Source organism: Aristolochia californica, unplaced genomic scaffold (assembly GCF_029961685.1).
Source record: "Aristolochia californica isolate CCGP_79_NKW_82.1479 unplaced genomic scaffold, dmAriCali1.0.hap1 SCAF_13, whole genome shotgun sequence".
Classification (NCBI taxonomy): Eukaryota; Viridiplantae; Streptophyta; class Magnoliopsida; order Piperales; family Aristolochiaceae; genus Aristolochia; species Aristolochia californica.
In genome coordinates, this window is record NW_027181804.1 from 21,979,216 (window position 1) to 21,997,452 (window position 18,237).

General features: G+C 35.6%; 1 protein-coding gene across 1 annotated transcript in view; it reads right to left on the reverse strand.

Annotated features, from left to right (window-relative positions):
- The window catches only part of LOC137947887 (MADS-box protein SOC1-like), a 39,526-nt gene extending 23,771 nt beyond the window's left edge, over window positions 1–15,755 (reverse strand). The window contains exons 1-2 of the mRNA XM_068793713.1: window positions 15,714–15,755; window positions 15,399–15,584 (exon numbers count right to left, since the gene is read on the reverse strand). Of these exons, the coding sequence (XP_068649814.1) occupies window positions 15,399–15,580 (182 nt within the window). The 5' untranslated portion in view covers window positions 15,581–15,584; window positions 15,714–15,755. The remainder of the gene's footprint in view (window positions 1–15,398; window positions 15,585–15,713) is intronic.
- Between the last annotated feature and the right edge of the window lie 2,482 nt (window positions 15,756–18,237).

Below are 18,237 nucleotides of genomic sequence, written 5' to 3' on the forward strand. Positions count from 1 at the left end.
TTTATTTTATTTTTATAGGCCCCATCGTGGTTTTCCAACTGTGATATTTTTTTATAGGATATCCTCCATCACGGTTTCCCAACCGTGATATTTTTTTACGGAGTAAAATAAATAATGTCCCCAAAGAGATATAATAGCAGCAGTTGTATCTTCCAACACATATAACACGAACCAAATAATAAACTTTGTAAAAGAACCCATGAAATAATCCGATATAAAAATTTCTTCTTAGAACCACAAACTTCATCTTTTGTGCTCCCCCTTTCTTGAATATTTTGGTTACATAAACTTATTCACAACATATGAAATAAAATACATTTTTCTTGTATTTCTTCTACTTCTTCCCCTCAAGTTGGGAGGTAATGGCAGTGATCCCAGCTTGAACCAAATAGCATAGATGTAGCAAAAGGCCCAAATAACAGAGATGTATAAATACGCCCACAAACCAGGGAGAAGTGAGATATTTTCCTAATATATCAACTCAAAAAATGACACAAAACAATTGCCTTAAATTCGGATTTTTAATGTAACAGAATACCAACATGACCTTTGATTCTTCCGATGCGAATATTTCTTTAAAAATAAGTCAGATTAACATGAAATTTTCTCATTATGAAAGTAGACCTAAATACCATTCATCTAAATATAATTTATCTTCATAAAATATAATTATCCGAAGATAAATAATCTGATAGATTTTGGTCTCTGTCATCTGGCCGAACTAAGTATTGTTTCTCCTTTTTTTTCCAGAATGACCATCGACTCTTCCAAGAACAATATCTCCTTATAAAAAAATCATACCTAGAATTGGTTAAATAGGTAAGACAATAGGCTTACGTATCTTTCTTTTTATATATAATTCTCCATATAAAGTCTCTTTCTTGATAGCATAAAGTACCTCGAAAGTTGAGGCTTTTCTGCTACCGCTCGAACCTCATTTTCAATCTGACCTTTGCTGATTCAAATATAGATTTAACTTTGTAGATAACTCAGATAAAAAATTGGTTGAATAGGTAAAAGAATAAACTTATAGATATTTCTTTTGATATATATTTCTCCATATAAAGTCTAGTTCTTGATAGCAAAAAATACCTCAGAATCTGAAGATTGCTGCTGTTGCTCGAACCTTTTTGCAATCTGACCTTTGCTCATTAAAATATTGACATTTATCTGTAGATAACTCCGATTGAAACAAATCGTTTTTCTTTGGAAATTCGACTCAAATATATTTCCGTCAATATATAATTTGAAATATGAAAAACTCTGTATACAGGTAAACAATGCAAATAAAACTACTGGTATAGGGACTGAAAAAAATAACTACGAACCTAGACTTAGGGTTTAGAGAAAATGATCACATTACCTTCGTCAGTTGACTTGGTCAACTCACAGAACCTGCTCTGATACTATGTTGAATTTATGAAAAAGGGAAATACTTCATTGACTTCAATAACTTGTTTTAATCAAAGTACATGAACCTCTATTTATGATAGAGGAAGGTAGTAGAGTCCAATTACAATAAAACCACCCTTGTCCCAATTACACCCAAACCTTAACACTTAAAGATAAGTCCTAACATAATTAAATAACTCAATATAGATAAAAGACAAACATAACTCAAACTAAAACTCTTCTTTGAAGTGACCATAAGATAAGATACTTTTGTGAGTCATTCTTGATCTTTCAACTGATATAACAAGGATGCTAGCTCATTACCATTGTGGGTCCTATATCTTATGGGCTTCGACCCATCTTGTGGGCTTTCCTTGGTCGTGTGGGCTTGAGCTTCTTTTCCAACATCTACCACATATGGAATCTTACATGAACAGTCTTGTACTTATACCCACAACAAATGGGGAGGATAAACATAAAAATCGCCATAAACTATAATCTAAAGCATATTGGTCCACATGAAGGTTCTTAAACGTTTCTTTTTTTTTTTTACGTAGGGGGGGGGTGTTTAGGAAGTGTTATATCCATCTTACCAATATTTTCTCTTCCACCTAAAATGTCTGGTTGTTTATGTTTTGTGAATAACAATCCCAAAAGTCAGGATAAACTTTTGGGTGGGTGGCTTTTCTTTCTACTTATTTCCTTATCAATCGAATTGCCTCTTCAACCCTTAAGCAAAAAAATCCTATTAAAGTCTTGTATCCCTCTTACCATTATTTTCTCTTCCACCTAAAATGTCTAGTTGTTTATGTTTTGTGTATAACAATCCCCCAAAGTCAGGATAAACTTTCTCCTTGATCAGTAAAGTGCATTTTCCTAGGGTACTCCCAGTTACAAAAAGGGTATAAATATCTTGATCCTCAGACACTTAAAGACTTATATCTTAGCTAATATAAACTTCTTTGAGTATAACCCTTATTTTCTCATCAATCTCTCGAGATAGGTATCATAGTCGGCCAACCAGACACCCCTCATATTATTGGAAGCTTGGAAGAAAGACTACTAGCTGATTCTATGGTTCCAACATCTAGCACGCCTCTATGCTCATTTTTCCTCTTTATCGTCAAATTCAAACCTAGGTCTCCCTGTGAGCACCATGCCATAGTTTGATCTTGATTTACCCATTCATTAAGAAAAGGAGTGAGGTCTAGTAGCTCAACATCCAATTTCATAGTTTGTTTCATTTGATTTTCTCCTTTTTAGAGATTTGTTGTATCTACCTCTTTTATACTATTCCGAAAAATCTTGTCGAGACCCTGGCTTCTCCTCCATGGAAAGCTATATTGCAATAAGAAACAGATGATCTTATTTCTCAAGGGAGACGGAGACTATGTGATCCACCTCTAGGAGCAAATATGATTGGTTGTACATGACAAATACGGTTCCAGGAGCATAATTTTAATTTGATCAACCCATAGAGATGATGTGATCCACCTTCCAAATGAATCTTAAATGTGACTTTTTTTGTGAAAAAAGTAATGGGTTCTTGGAAATTATGATGTAGAAGATACACAACCAAGTAAAAAAAATGCAAAAAATTAAAAACAATATTCAAGCAGGATATCGTATACCTTGAACGAGAGCATGATGGAGTGATTAACAAAAACTCTCTAACTATAAGAGACATTTGCATAAAAAACTAGAACTCTAGGAGAAAGGGAAACTCATTTCATGTCAATGCATGGAGAGGTAGTAGAAGAAAAAATAGAAAAAAGGAGAAATTTTTGGTATAACTACCTTTAGTACTTCTGATATCGATATCTTCCAAAATATAGCTCAAAATAAAAAATGGTTTGTTGCTTAAGAAACTAGACTCAAAAGATATATAATTTTATTCCCAATTTGAAATAAAAAGTTTTGTTCTCAAATCTATTATAACTGTTTGTTCATTTTGTAGCATGACCCTTGTCGACTCCAATGACAATATCTCCTTACATATAGATCAGATTGACATGAAAGGTGCTCCTTCTAAAAATAGACTTCAATATATTTCATTCAACTATTATATTTCATCATGAAATATATTTATTTTGAGAAAAATAATTTGATAGATTTCGGACTCTATAATCTGGCCTAACCAAGTATTCTTTCTTCTTTGGCCAGCATAATCATTGACTCTTCCAATATTGATATCTCCTTCTAGAAAACTAAAATTGAGAATAGGTTTAATAGGTTAGAAAATAGACTTATAAATATTTCTTTTGACATATAATTCTCTATATAATCTTTTGTTCTTGATGGCATAAAACTCCTTAAAAATTGAAGCTTTCTACTACTATTGGAACTTTTTTTGCTATATAACCTTTGTTACTTCAAATATCAATTTCTCCTTGTAGAAAAATACGATGTCCAAAATTCCTTTTGCATTGGAAATTAGAATCAAAGAAATTTTCTTCAATATATAATTTGCAATATGATAAGGGGAAAATGACAAAGAAACAAAGGGAACTAGAACTGAAAAAGAAGACAAGGTAGAACACGAACCTAAACTACTAGAGATGATAAATCAAAAAAAGATCACACTACTCTATGAATTGACCAAGTCAACTTACATAACCCGCTCTAATACCATGTTGAATTGCTAGAAAAGGAAAATAGTTCACTAACTTGATCTATAACGGAGTACAATGAGCCTTTTATTTATAATAGAGGGAATAAGTAAAATTAGATTAAAAATTACAAATAAACTACCCTTATCCCATTTACATCCACAGTCAAATAATAAAAGATAAGTCCTAGAACAATTGAAAAATTTAAAATAAATAGAAGACTAAGATAACTAACACCATTAACTGAGAGTCTCTTGTGAGACTTCACCATATTAATTTTGGCTTTGTGAGACTTCTTGCTTTGAAAGTTATGTAAAACTCTTTCATACATATTCTTCAACAAATTACACACTACGTTGATGGGTCTTTAGAAAGATAAAGTCAAACTTGTTGCTAACAGTTATAACCAAACATATGGGGTTGATTATTTTGAAACATGCTCTATGATTGCTAGATTGAGTTCTATTTGGATTTTGCTTTCCTTGGTGTTAACCTAAATTGGTAGGTATGTTTTTCTCTATGGTGATTTGGTTGATGAAGTATACATGGAGCAACCACTTGGATTTGTTGCTTAAAGGGAGAAACATAAGGTATGTCTATTACATAAAGCCCTATATGGACTTAAGCAGAGCCCTAGAGTATGATGTAAATAATTTTGTTATGTGTGCTTTTGGTTTTATAGGTCAAGTTCAGTTCACTTTGACCTTTTCTTTACAGTAATCTTGACTATATGTGTAAATGACATTTTGATATCAAGCGATGAAAGTCAAGGTATTTCAAAAGTGAAATCATATATAAAGCAATATTTGATAAAGGATTTGGAGAAATTTAAATATTTCTCGGGAATTAAGGTAACAAGGAGCAAATGTGGTGGTGGTATCTTAAAGAAAGTATATTACAGATCTTTTGTCTAAGACAGAACTACTTGGAGGTGAGCTTGAAGACACTCCCATTGAGTTCAACCATGATTTACATAATAAGAGTAGCCCATTTCTGAAGGACAAAAGTCATTATTGAAAATCAGTTGGCAAACAAATATATGCTACTGTTACTATACCAGACATTACTTTTTCTATTGGGTTAGTAAATCAATTTACTTAGAAATAGTCTATAGAAGTCTTAAATACTTAAAAGGTGCACCTAGAAAGGGATTGTTATATAAGAAAAATGGACATGTAAATGTTACTGGATATTCTAATGTTGACCATGCAGGATCAAAACTTGACCATAGATCTACAAATGGTTTTTGCACATTTTTAGAGGAAACTTTGATCCTACAAGAGTAAGAAACAATTAATTGTTGCTAGATTGAGTGCAGATGTTGAATATAGAAATATGACACATACTGCATTTGAGTTGTTGTTCGTGAAATCTATTCTTAAAGGATCGAGCTTCTAATCAAAGATCCTATGCTAAAGCGTCTAACATTAATGAAGCAGCTATCCAAATTTTCATGACCGCACCAAGCATATTGAAGTAAGCTACCTCTTTTGCAGAGATGCAACTATGCGTGAACTAATAACTAAAGCTGAAAAGTTGGGAGACATATTTATTAGAATACAATCTATAAAAATGTTTGGGGATTTGTTACTAAGTTGAGAATGTTTGATATTTATGCTCAAGCTTGAAGGGGGTGTAAGAAAGCTAGTAATTAGACTTCTTTCTTTATTATATATTGAATGATGCATTGGTCCCTCTAAAGGGTATTATTGTCTTTCTCTATATGAACTCAAGAGACTAAATAATAAAGAAGGGAGTAAGGGAGAAGAAACTTAGGTCCTTCCTTCTCTCCATTCACTTCATGTCTTTTTTCTTCTAAAACCCTATCTCACGTTTTTCTTCTTTTCTCTTCATTCTCTTTCATTACATCTTTAACTTTAAACTCCAGCTTCTTCATTTACAAATCTTCCATGACTCCTTTACTTCTTCCTAATAAACATGTAAGAGAAGTTAAAGCTTTTTAAGCACCCTTATATGTACAAGTAGAAATATGGCTTGTAAGGGCATCTCTATGTATCATAAAATACCCAATGCACTGCCAAATATCATACACATGCAATGTTGGAAAGCCACTCCCTCCCAACACCCTTCATATCAAACTATAAAAATACAAAGACGGTTTAAATGCATGCAGAAGTCAATTTAATTGCAATAGGAATGTTGTATTTGTGCTATGAGCACGAGTTTCATGTGCTTCTACATCATTATGCAAATCATTTTGCTAGCCAAGAGTAATCAGAACTCACCCACATGTTCATGAACTTTCGCCTTTTAATAGAAGCATAGTAATCAGTAGTTCACACCTGTGGTCATGACAACACATTATCTTGTGGGAATCCTCATTTTTAGTATGGAAAATGAGAAGTTGTTGGTAGACAGTTCAAACTAATCAATGGTACTATTTCAGAAAGGAAAATTTTCACAAAGAATCTTGAAACAAAGCTCTACTGCTTCTCTTCAGGTCTCAATATTTCAAGAGCTCCACAATTATCTTAGAAGTACTATTTATGTTGATTTGGTAACACACAATAGGGCCTACATATGGGGGGTAGTGCTTAGTCCTACACAGATCTAGGATTAGATAGAATCTTAAAGCTATTACTTCACATAGTGATTTTCAGATGTACTTAAATGCAACTTTAACTGCATTAAGCGACCATTCTATCTTGAAAAAGGCATACGAACTGATCTAAAACACAAATGACCCTATAGTATCCGAAATTTTGCTGAGCTAATGCTAAATTCGCACAAAAAACCATTTCTAGTTGCTTAAAACCATGCCCATGCTAGTTCCCTTGGCCCTAAATCCTAAAAGCTCAACATCTTTTGATGATTTGGCAACTAATAATATATACTGATGACCACAAGAAACATATGTTAACCACAACATTCTGCCACATCATTTTTTTGTGATGGAGGACAGATTTTCTTGATGAGCATCTCAGTGGCAAACATGAGAATCCTAGTTCCATGCAGTGTCACGTATAAAATGTCCTTGCACAAGTACTTAGAATTTTGGTAGACTCTCTCTTAGGGTTTTACTCTGTATAAAATAAACAGTAGATCTCAAAAATTTATAGATATTTCACAAGATTGCACAGTGGGAGGATTCCTTGATTCAGATAATGTAGGAACTTTGTTATATCGAATCCTGGAATTGATTGATTTTATGGGCATGATGAAGCATTTGACAGTTCTTTTGTCCTCGATTCAATTTTAACTCTGCTATTCAAATAACTAGCATCTACCATTGTAACTTTCTCTCTGGTTCCAGTATGATGGTACATTACCATCTGCTATTACCAAGTACTGTCATGCCTCCAGCTTAATCTGGTATTTAGACTTCTCTTTCGAGTCAGAAGCATAGGGATACAAGGACAGGTCATCCAATATCAGACGTATTTAGTCACTAATCCAAGGGGCTTGCATCAATAAACCGATGACATGGTCAACTTTAAATTCATGAGCATGCTACAAGTCTCCTCTGCAAAAGGCTGTTTAAGGACCTCAGGAATGCGTCAATAAATACATCAAGCATGTATTTTTGAAGATGTTAATAAAAATCTGGAAGCAGAAACTCCACAGAAATAAACCCTTCAGTGGAAAATCAAATTGAGGAAATTAAGGTGGAAACCATGGTCTTTAAGCTAAAAATATCGTGTATTTTCTGGTGAGAACTGTACGGAAGAAAGATTCACAAGAAGTTGAGGTTGAGAAGAGATGTTGCATATGGAAGAAAATTGTCTCACATCTCATCATTTGTTGCCTTTCAAAAGATCACTAGTTAATAACAAGTAAATTTTGAAACACTGCTTCAAACAATTTTCTGAAGAGATTGCCCGCTATGAAGGAATTCTAGTACTTTAAATAGATCTATGCACTCACTATAAAAGATGGTTCTTAGAACATGTGTCCTAATAGAAGGCTGCTAAACAGAATAAACATGACATGTTGATTTCCAAGTCTACTTCTATTTTAAGGGTGAAGTAGGTTTATCTATGTGACAGGAAAAAATAGAAGAGGATGAAGATTAAAAGTTGTTATGATTTCACTAGCAGAAGAACTGGAAAGGCAGAACTACAAGATGGAAGAACACTTCTCACGATTGAGCAATGCAAAACAACTTCACAATGTATAAACTACTTTAAAAAATCTAGGTTTTCATAAGCAACACCTCTACCACTTTGATTAACTGCGTAAATAGCATTTAAATATGATGAACTCAAGTCCAGTGAACTAAAGGAGAATTCACGTCTAACCGTTGCACCCGTATTTCAATTTTTAAAGCTGCTACAGCTATTTAGTCTATGGACTTCTTTCTAGAGCTTCTAAGGAGACTTCTTTTAATCCTCTTCTCTCATACCTTTAAGAAATATAAAGATTCTTTTAGACTATTTAATCTTATTACCTGAACAGAATTTGAATAGAACTTATCCTTTTTTACTGGAAAAAGGTAGTTATTTCAGTTAAACATATGAGACACTTTATTAACACATAAAAAGGTGGTTGATGAGGACCTTGTCCTTGTTTAGATAGTCTCCATTGGTAACCCCATAATGAGGAACCAAAGGCTTCACATTGGATATGTACATCCAATGTTTTCAGATAGGCTGTTATATTCATCTAACCAGCAGTACTGATCAGATTTTTGCTAATCTGTATAGGAGCAGGTTTGTTTTTGTGCGCCAAAGTAACCTTCACTTAACGAAATGTTCTGTATTAGGCATCATGAATTGTTGTTGTTTGAATTGTCACGACATTTGAACAGAAGTAATAGACACTGTCGCAGGTACAATATCACATCAAAGAGAAACTGCGTCCATGTCAACTTAATTCTTACACTTCTTAAATCAACGGAAAGGTTTAAAAGGTTGCCTTTTAAGCCAGGTCTACAAGTCGCAGATATGCCTTCTAAAACCACATTCTCAAACATTTCCTAGTTTTTAGCATGAGGACAAGAAAACCTTTTGCTGAAAGACAAGAAACTACTTCTTCTAAGTTAAGTGTGGCAGATCATCCCTACAACGTAAGACCTTCCATATTCATCAACCAAAATATTCATCAGAATAAGAGGGTCCGTTCTCACAGTCGATAGGAACATGCTGTCTTTAATTAAGGTAAGTTTAATGCAATAGAAGCGAGATAGTTTATTAGGGCGAAAGAAAGTTTTCTATTTTAGTCCTTGGAAACAATCGTGGGCTTACAAATTAAATAGCCAAGTAACTAAATTCAACGTTTATGTTCTTCAACTGCTTGTGGTGCACGTAGAATTCATAAAGATTCTAGTCAAACTTTAAGCACATCTCTCACAAAATTGCTTCAATTGTCTAAGATTTCCAAGACAGATTATAAAACGCATTATTCAGTATATAGCTTATTTCCGATCAGTGTGTATTGACCTCTAAATAATTTCTTCTATAATGGGGTGGCAAGTAGTGATCAGTAAAATCACAGTTGGAACTAGGATGAGAGGTTTACACAAAGTAACAGGTCTATCATCTAGAAGAGGACCATAGATTCCTGAGGACAAAGATCTAGGATTTACATCAATACGAGCAACAGATAATTTAAGTAATAGAGAAGGAAAGTGAACCTTGGCATCTATACTTTTTTTTATGCAAATGGGTGATCTCACTTCTTATTTCTCTAATCTAAGTCTTCAAGGGATGAGACGCGGGCAGCATAACAGCCTGATCAATGGGCACCACTGGTCTAGGTTGAACATGTACATGTTTTGACATTGAAACCAAAATAATAGAACAGAAAATTCTCAAAAATGATAACATACGCAGAGCTGAGCACCTTTTTGGATGAGGATGATATCAAAAGCAGCCCTTTGACTTTTGAATACCCAAGAAAGGTACTGTGGGAGCTCGTTCATCAAGCTTATTAATATAGGACTTTTACCCACTTACACCCCCTTCATCTCTAGCCCCATAGAAGTAGAGACAATAGAAAGATAGACCTGAGGCATGAATTATAGTCAGAGTCCCACTCAAAAATACTGTGTGCGTTAAATTTAGAAAATAAGACGATGCTTACATTACAAGCAACGACTTATAGACAACCCCAATCTACAGTCTTCTACTTACTAATTCATACAAACGTTCGACAACACAAACACACTAAAAAGATTAGCAAGAAAATTCAATGAAAATTGGCAGCAGCTGGCCGTACTGCATCAATAGCATAAATTGTTTCAGAGCTGACAGTGCGAAAGCAAAAACTACAGGGCAGAATGGTGGAGCAATTGTTTGTAGTGAAAAATAGGAGCAAGGGTTTCTCTTCTCCAATTAAGTAGGAAAATGATGCTGAGTCAACTCGAGATCTGCCCAAAATAAACTATCCACCTCAGGAAACTTATTGCCCAACTTTTAAACCCAAAAGAATCCTAGAACGATATTAGGTTTGGGACCTTTACCTATACTAATGCTTTGGACCTTCACTCTCATCTCTAATCCTCTCGGTTTTGCCTTAGGAGTAGCTACATGGAAGAATGCCAAACGTCAAGATTTTACACCTAAAGAACGTCAGCAGAATTCTCTTTATCTTAATCCTATAGGAAAATTTCATGGTTATCTATTTTGTAGTATAATGATAAGCCTTTTCTTGTTTCATTCTTATTTTTAGCCTACCAGACATTTTATCCAGACCCTAAACATTTTTTTTCACGTTTTATGGTCCTAAACATGGTTGCATAGGTCAGATGGAACAAGCCAAGTACCCCAAGCAAATCCATTGCCATCTTCAACAAGCAGTTCAATTTTACTTCTACAGACATTTCATTTTACCATAAACACATACATATGTGCAAGGATTCGGCATATCCTGAGGGAAGAGTGCATGCTGTAATATCCAGACCAAATCACCCTCTGAGTTTTTTTTTTTTTGAAGAAGATGTATTAATAAAACGGAAGAGAATTATAAAATTTGTGGGAGCACGTCCCTTACAACCAGTGATTGTAGGGTATCTCCCTGCCTGGCAAGCACATCAGCCGCCGAATTAGTGGATCTCGGAATGTGAGACCAAATACAAGGAATAGTTGAAGTAATCTAAAATTTCTTTAAAAGTAACCCAATGCCTCCACGGAGGAGAAGACGCGTTCTCATACCAACCTATCACCACTTTAGTGTCCCCTTCAACATGGAGAGCCCCCTTACATTTATCTCTGAAGATAAGAAGACTGGAGAGGAGACCATGCAATTCAGCAGACGTCGAGTCTGATATACCAAGGGGGCCGGCAGAAGTGAAGAGCTGATTACCGGAATAGTTTGAAATAACTCCTCCGAAACCAGAAATACAAGGGTTGCCAAGAGATGAACCATCAAAATTTAACTTTAGGAAACCAGAATCAGGAGGAGTCCATTCTTTCATGACCGGAGGCTTTTTCCCAATGTGCATCAATGCCAAGTTTCTCCTATTTTCACGAATGGAGGAACCCAAATAAGGAGAGAAAGCTTTCTTGGTTAATAGCCAAGTTGATATTTGTCCAACCACTCTGTCCGGAACTCGGTCTAAAGATTCACTTTTTGCATCAAAACGTCTTCTATTTCGATCATTCCAAAGACCCCACGGGATAAAACTAGCACATGCAGAGAGCATCATCTTTCCAAGACTCGGCATAGGGGTACCCATGAGAGATTTACTGAACGAAAGCAGATCAGCCGCCATGCAGAACTGAAAACCAAACTTTCCAAAAATGTTGACCACACCTTCCAAGAAAAGCTGCAATGGAGAAGAATATGGCTAGTAGTTTCATTTTCAGAGTTGTAGAATGGATATATAGGATCCACTGAGGGGTGACCTCTTCTTCTCAATACGGCTGCCGAGAGAATTTCACCTTGATAGGCACTCCACATGAAGAACTTTACCTTTGGAGGGGCACATAAATGTCATACAAATTTGATTTCATTCACCCTCCAAGCCGAGTTACCGCTGTTTAAAAAGCCATATGTTGATGAGACCGTGAAGGAACCATTTTTGTTTGGCCACCAAAAGTGCTTGTCAGCCTCCAAAGGACGAATTTTAAACGAAGCAACAAGGTTCATCAATCAACTAGCCCCCAGAGCCTCACTATCCAAGAGACCTCTTCTAGGATGGAGATTCATATCAACCTCCCCCCCCCCCCCCCCCCCCCCCCCCCTCAAAAGCTTCTGCTACTTATATCTCTCTACGAAATCACCCTTTGAGTTAGTAGTCTTCATAATATTTAGGACATTTTTTTTCTTTTTATCACACATCTACCACGAATCTTATTTTCTAAAATGTTAATGGGTCTTTCTGTTAAACTAAGGTTTAATAAAATTGACAAACATTTCATCGGGCAAACAAGGGGATAAAATTAGAAATCTCCTGGTAAGCTTATAATATTCTTTTGAATATACTACATTCTGAAAATGAAATGATACAATTGGACGCTTTATTGGAGATTAAGAGAATGAAAACTATTTTCTAAAAAAATCTGGACCTATAATGCCAAAATCTATCTCAACACACCAGATCTATGTTGGATATGGAGAAACCTACTGCACAGAAAAACAAATGAAGGTGGAAAAATGAAAAAGTTTAAAATGTTTGTGTCTAAGAGGTCCACACACTAGATCCACAGGAAGTAGGTAAAATTTGTTTACCACATGCACCTAACATGACGAGGAGTTTGACACACCACCATACAGGAATAAACTGTATTTTGTGTTTATTTTGGAATAGATCGTCACACACATGATGATGTTAAAAGTAGTTCTGACTAACCCAGCGAGTCAAGTCTAATATTGCAGGACATCCATAGGCAAATATGTGTGTTTGTGTGTTTAATGTGTGTGTGTGCGTGTGGATGAGTGTGTATGCATGTGTCTGTGTGTTCTTATTTTTAATCAGTTCCATATCATTTGAAGACTGTGTATCCTTGCATATAAATCATTTTTCTTTATCATCAATACGATAATTACTATTTATAGCAATCTAAGTTTCCTAATGTTTTAGAAATGTTATATAAGTAATTATTTATTGTACTTCTCAAAGTACAGGTGTTCACTTCGTTAATGGATGAGTTTCTAAAAGAGTAAATACAATCCAAGCCATATTTGTAGTATCTTTCCTATTAGACAGGATTTATTTTCAAACGCAAAGAATTTTTCAATGTCTTAAATTTTATTATTGTAGGAGAATATCCAATTTATGTCTTATAATTTATTACATCTGATTCTTTTCAGGAAAGAAAAAAGAGGTTAAAATAGGTTAGGGAGAGCTTAAAGATTATCCTATGAACCTCAGATGAATATAACCTATCTAATGAATCAAAGCAAATGCTGAGACCATGGTTGCAATAATTCAACCAACCATAGCAGTCCAGAAGTTCATATCTAGTACACAACATTCCCAGGCTCATCACTCAATAAGCACCGAGTCTCAAGAACCACTGCTGCTTTTAAAAAGCAATCTTTCTCAAGACATGATACCACACATGCATTATTAAGACTCCTTACGTTACTAATACTCCATTCTGCACTGGCAACCTCCAAAATTTGAAGGAATAGGTTCCAGGGATCTTCACCAATTGTGTTAATACTCGATTAGTAAAGGGATAATATCAGTCAAGACTCAAACGTGTATGACTATTTGTCGACTAAACTGAGTTGATTTTAAAATATGACCAGCAGGCATTCCATAAAAAAATCTAATAAAAGACACAAACCTCACTAAACTGGAATTTTAAATTGAGTTTCTCTGAAACTACTAAACAAGCTGCCCTAAATATGACTGTCAAGTTTTTATTGTAAAAATGTTCCCATTAGGTTAAAGTTTTACAGAAATGTTGAGACGGATAGTTTTGGATGATGAGGAATGGTACCACCAGGGAAATCCATAAAAAGAGAAGAGGATAGCTTCATTGTAGTGACTACGCGCAATGAAGCTGATTAACTCCTAATGGAATAGTTAATATAGGTAATCATCAAAGCAAAGATCTCCTACAAATGATGAGAGTTTAACTCGAAGAATAGTTAATGTAGGCGATCATCAAAGAAAATATCTCAGACACATGATGGGGATGAATAGATGGCAACCGACCAAAGAAATGAAGACATTCTCTCACATCAGGCTTTCTTCTAAAGGAAGAAAAACGATTTGAACGCGATGATATTAGTAAAGGAGGATACACAAATGCAGGTTGAGATGATTATTTTATTTGTGGCAAGATGATGATTAAGGACTTGCTTTCCTCAAAGAAACGGTAGTTTCTCTTAGTCTGTGATGAGGAGTCATTTGTTTCAATAAGTTGTTATTTTCAAGGATGTACAAGGTCGCAGATAAACAAAATGAAGCTATAGCTAGATTGTGAGGCTTCCAGTATAAGGCGAGGTCAATGGCCCAGCCAAGCTTGACAAGAAAAGGAAGGAGAGCGTAAGCCCTTCTTTTTGTGAAGAATGGTAGACTTCAAGTACTTTTGTAGAAAAATATCTTTTATAAATATATTATTCCCTCAAACAAAACATAAATCTGGCACTTTGAAGGTGTCCTTTTCTTCTGCTTTTTTTTTTTTCTTTCAGATAAATGTGCTCCGCCAACACGTAGATATAGATTTATATAGTAAGTTACATTAGGAAGAAAGTTAGGCGAAGTGACGACGAAAGAGAAAAAATTTAAACAAAAATAGAAAGGGAGACCCCCCAGACTATAGAGACTAGAGAAGCTAATCGAGTTTGAGTTCCTTTCACATAGCTGGTTTTCTCCTAGAAATCCTAGCTAGCATAAGATGTAAGCAGACACATTCAGAGTTCCCTCATGGAATTCTCTAATGAAAACCCACCGAAAGCCGATATTCTGAAGTGTTTGGGACGAAAAGAAGACGGTATCTCTAGTTAATTCGCATTTCTCTTTCTGTTCTAATGAAGGCCCTAGAACTGCATTTCCCGCTGAAGGAGAGCTACTTGACGTTCAAAGTGAGTGAAGATGCATTAGAAACGGTTACCGGAAGACCAAACCACTCCGGAATAACCGGCAAAACGGATTTTCTTCAAAGTAGAACTGCACCACATGGAGATATTAAGGTCCAATATTTGGTGGAGCTCTCTCTACCAAACCACTTTCTTCTGCAAGGCTAGAAAGGAAGTGTTTAGTTCCCGTTTCGGTTTGTTCCGTATAATTCAATCACCTTGACCGAGAACAAAATTACGCTTTCCAGTTGGAAGCTGCAGACTTAAAGGTTCAATAGTACAGTACTGAAGAGAAAGGAAAAAAAAAAAAAAAACTGTGGCTCGAAGGACAATTAGATCCAAGGGTATACGGCCTAGCTAAAACCTACGGAGATAGAAAGCTCTATGATCCGAAAGAAGAGAAAAGGAAAAGAGAGAAATTATAAAAACGATTTTCTATAAAGTGAGACCGAAGACTCGCACCTGGAACTGGCGAATTCGTAGAGCTTTCCTCTCGGTGAGAAGACGATCAGACCGACCTCGGCGTCGCACAGAACGGAGAGCTCAAAGGCTTTCTTCAGCAGTCCATTCCGTCGTTTAGAGAAGGTAACTTGCCTGCTGGTGGCGTTCTCGATGCGCCTCATCTGAGTTTTGCCTCTCACCATTTTTCTTTGGTGACAGATTTAAACACAGGGTTTCAGGGGAAGAAGAATACAAAGCAAGAGAAGCCGCTAAAAGAGGAAACTCGATTGCGACAACAGAAAAAAAGCCGATCCAGTAGAGGTATAGATCTCTCACCCAGAAGAAAAGCGCCGGAAGCAGAAGGTAGCTGGGATTTCGTCGAAGCAAAAGTGGAAACGAGATGAGCAATCAATCAAACAAACCCTTATATTTATCGCTCAAGCCCAGGCAAAGGTTGCAGAATAAGGAAATAAAAGGAAAAAGACCGTTGTCTCTCCTCTCTTTTCCTCTCTTCTCGTATTTTCCTTGTGTTCTGTCAATTACTTTCTAGATTCGGCAAAAGCAGCAGAGTAAAATTGCAACAAAAGAAAAAGAAAGAAAGAAATTGGAGCAGGAAATAGTTTATTTCGTGAGTGTTGTCCGAAATAGAACAGCGGTAAATAAAAAGGTAGACAGAATAGAGAGAAGACATTGGGACTGGCCCCCAACGTACTAGGGTTAGAAACACGTCAACATCCTCCGTACGACTCCGTACTTTTTGCTACATATCAGATGCGAACACGTGGCACATCGCAATCGTTACCAGATGCGTCACGTGGTTTCTCCTTGTGGACCGCGTCGACTTTACCTTTTCCTGACTTAAATACACGAGGATTCGATCGATCGGCCACATGATGTGGAGTCAGTGGGCCCCACTTTTTGTATGGATTTTTTTTATTTGTTTAGGGCGCCGGGCGCAATCGGGCTACCTCAGTAGTTTATTTTTATTTATTTGTGTGTTTTTGCCAATTTCGGAGCTCTGCGGAGGTTTAGGATAGGGGACCGCCACCATGCGACACGTCTCCTTTGGTTAAATCTTTCTTTATTAGGCATCTTTAGTCTTTTACAGCGAATAAAACAAAATGAAGAAGAAAACTAATCCACGTATCATTAAAAGGAGTCCTTTCATAAAACTTTCTTGAAAGGACAGTCATCAAATAAATTAATGGCCCTTTGCCTCCCTTCCCCTATCCCCGGTGACAACCGACACGGTTTCGCCCGCCTCCGGTGAGTTAAGGTTCAGATCACTCGGAATCAGGTGAAAGCTACAGCCTACGAATGAAAACCTATGAAGCCAGAGGCAACGGATAGGCTCAAACAAACAAACCGACCGACCAGTTACAAGCTTTGGCACAGAAAATTTCGATGTCTTTCAGTAATCATGAACATGTAAATAAGTCAAAAGGATTTTTATCAGTGGAGCAGGGAACCACTAAAACCTAAAAATAATGTTATCCACCGGTTTCCGTCACTTGTCTCGAGTGTTGTGAACAATTTGCCTTTACTCTTCTTGTTGCAAGCGTAAGGCGTGACTCCAGGTGCAATTTCATTATTTTTTTATTTTTTTCTCTTTTATTTTACGACTCCTTGAGAACTTGGTAGCAAAACTATTAAGTATCTTTCGCAGGTCTGTCCCCATTATTATAGTTTTATTTTACGACTCCAGGTGCTTTCGCAGGTCTGTTCCCATTGTGGGTTTTGCAGGAATCAAGTATCTTGGTAGCGAAAGAAATATTAAGAAAACTATATTGATATAAGAAGAATGCTCCATACTAAATAATCTTTGTAACCTATTATTTGTATTGTTATGCCAGTTTGTAGTTGTCTGTATAAAATGTAGACAATAACTACTAGTCATTTAATGTTGTTAGAGGGTAAAGTTTGTCATTTCAAATGGATTTTTCTCTACTTATTAGACTTTTTGGGCCCTCCTTTTTCTTTTTCTTTTTTGAAACTATCAGTAATTTAGGGTTGTTAAATGATAAGGAAATTATAAGCAACCATGTTTAATAAAAAAATCCTACTCAAATTTAACAAATTTCAAATTACTTTTATTTTTTGATTAATTATAGCAATGCTTTGTTAATGGTTTGGGGCATGAAATTGATTAAATAAATATGAATTGAATGATAAAAAAAAAAAAAAGCTAGTCATTTTTATCAAAAAATACTTCTTTGTCCTTTAGGGAAATCGACCAAATTTATTGTTTCAATTATATGGAAATTATAATATTACCAATTTGAGTTTCTTTTTTTCCTCTTTTAACTTCCATTAGCACATTCCTTTAAATGTTTGGGGAGCACAATTCCAATCAGAGAATTAATTCTCTTTCATGTATGGCTAGGTGGTTGTTAATATGTCGTTAGAACGATCCTTTAATCTTGAACTCCAGTTTAATTCTTTTACATAGGGCTTTTGGATAGTCCATGGTCATTCTGGGAATATTGTTAGTACTTTGTTTTTTGGTTTATTTGCCAATATTGCTCAATAAAAAATTACAACTAGTCATTTAAGTTCAACTCCTTGCTCCTTCAGTCTCCGTATTTGTGGTAGAGTGAAGAAAGGAGGGGTGAGATTATATCCAAAAGCATCACTATATAATATAGAAAATACTTTGGTTCCATTCAAATTCAGTTTTTAATTCCCCTTGCTCTTCTTTGTGGCGTAAGAAGCGGTTTACAAGACTTGATGTACTAACCAAGTTGAGAGAGAGAAAAAGTGACTGCGCGTGCGAGAGAGAGAGAGAGAGAGAGTTGAGCAGGTTGTGGGATGTGATTTTTGAAAAAAAATGATGATAGTGTCTTTCGGTTTCTAAGTGTGT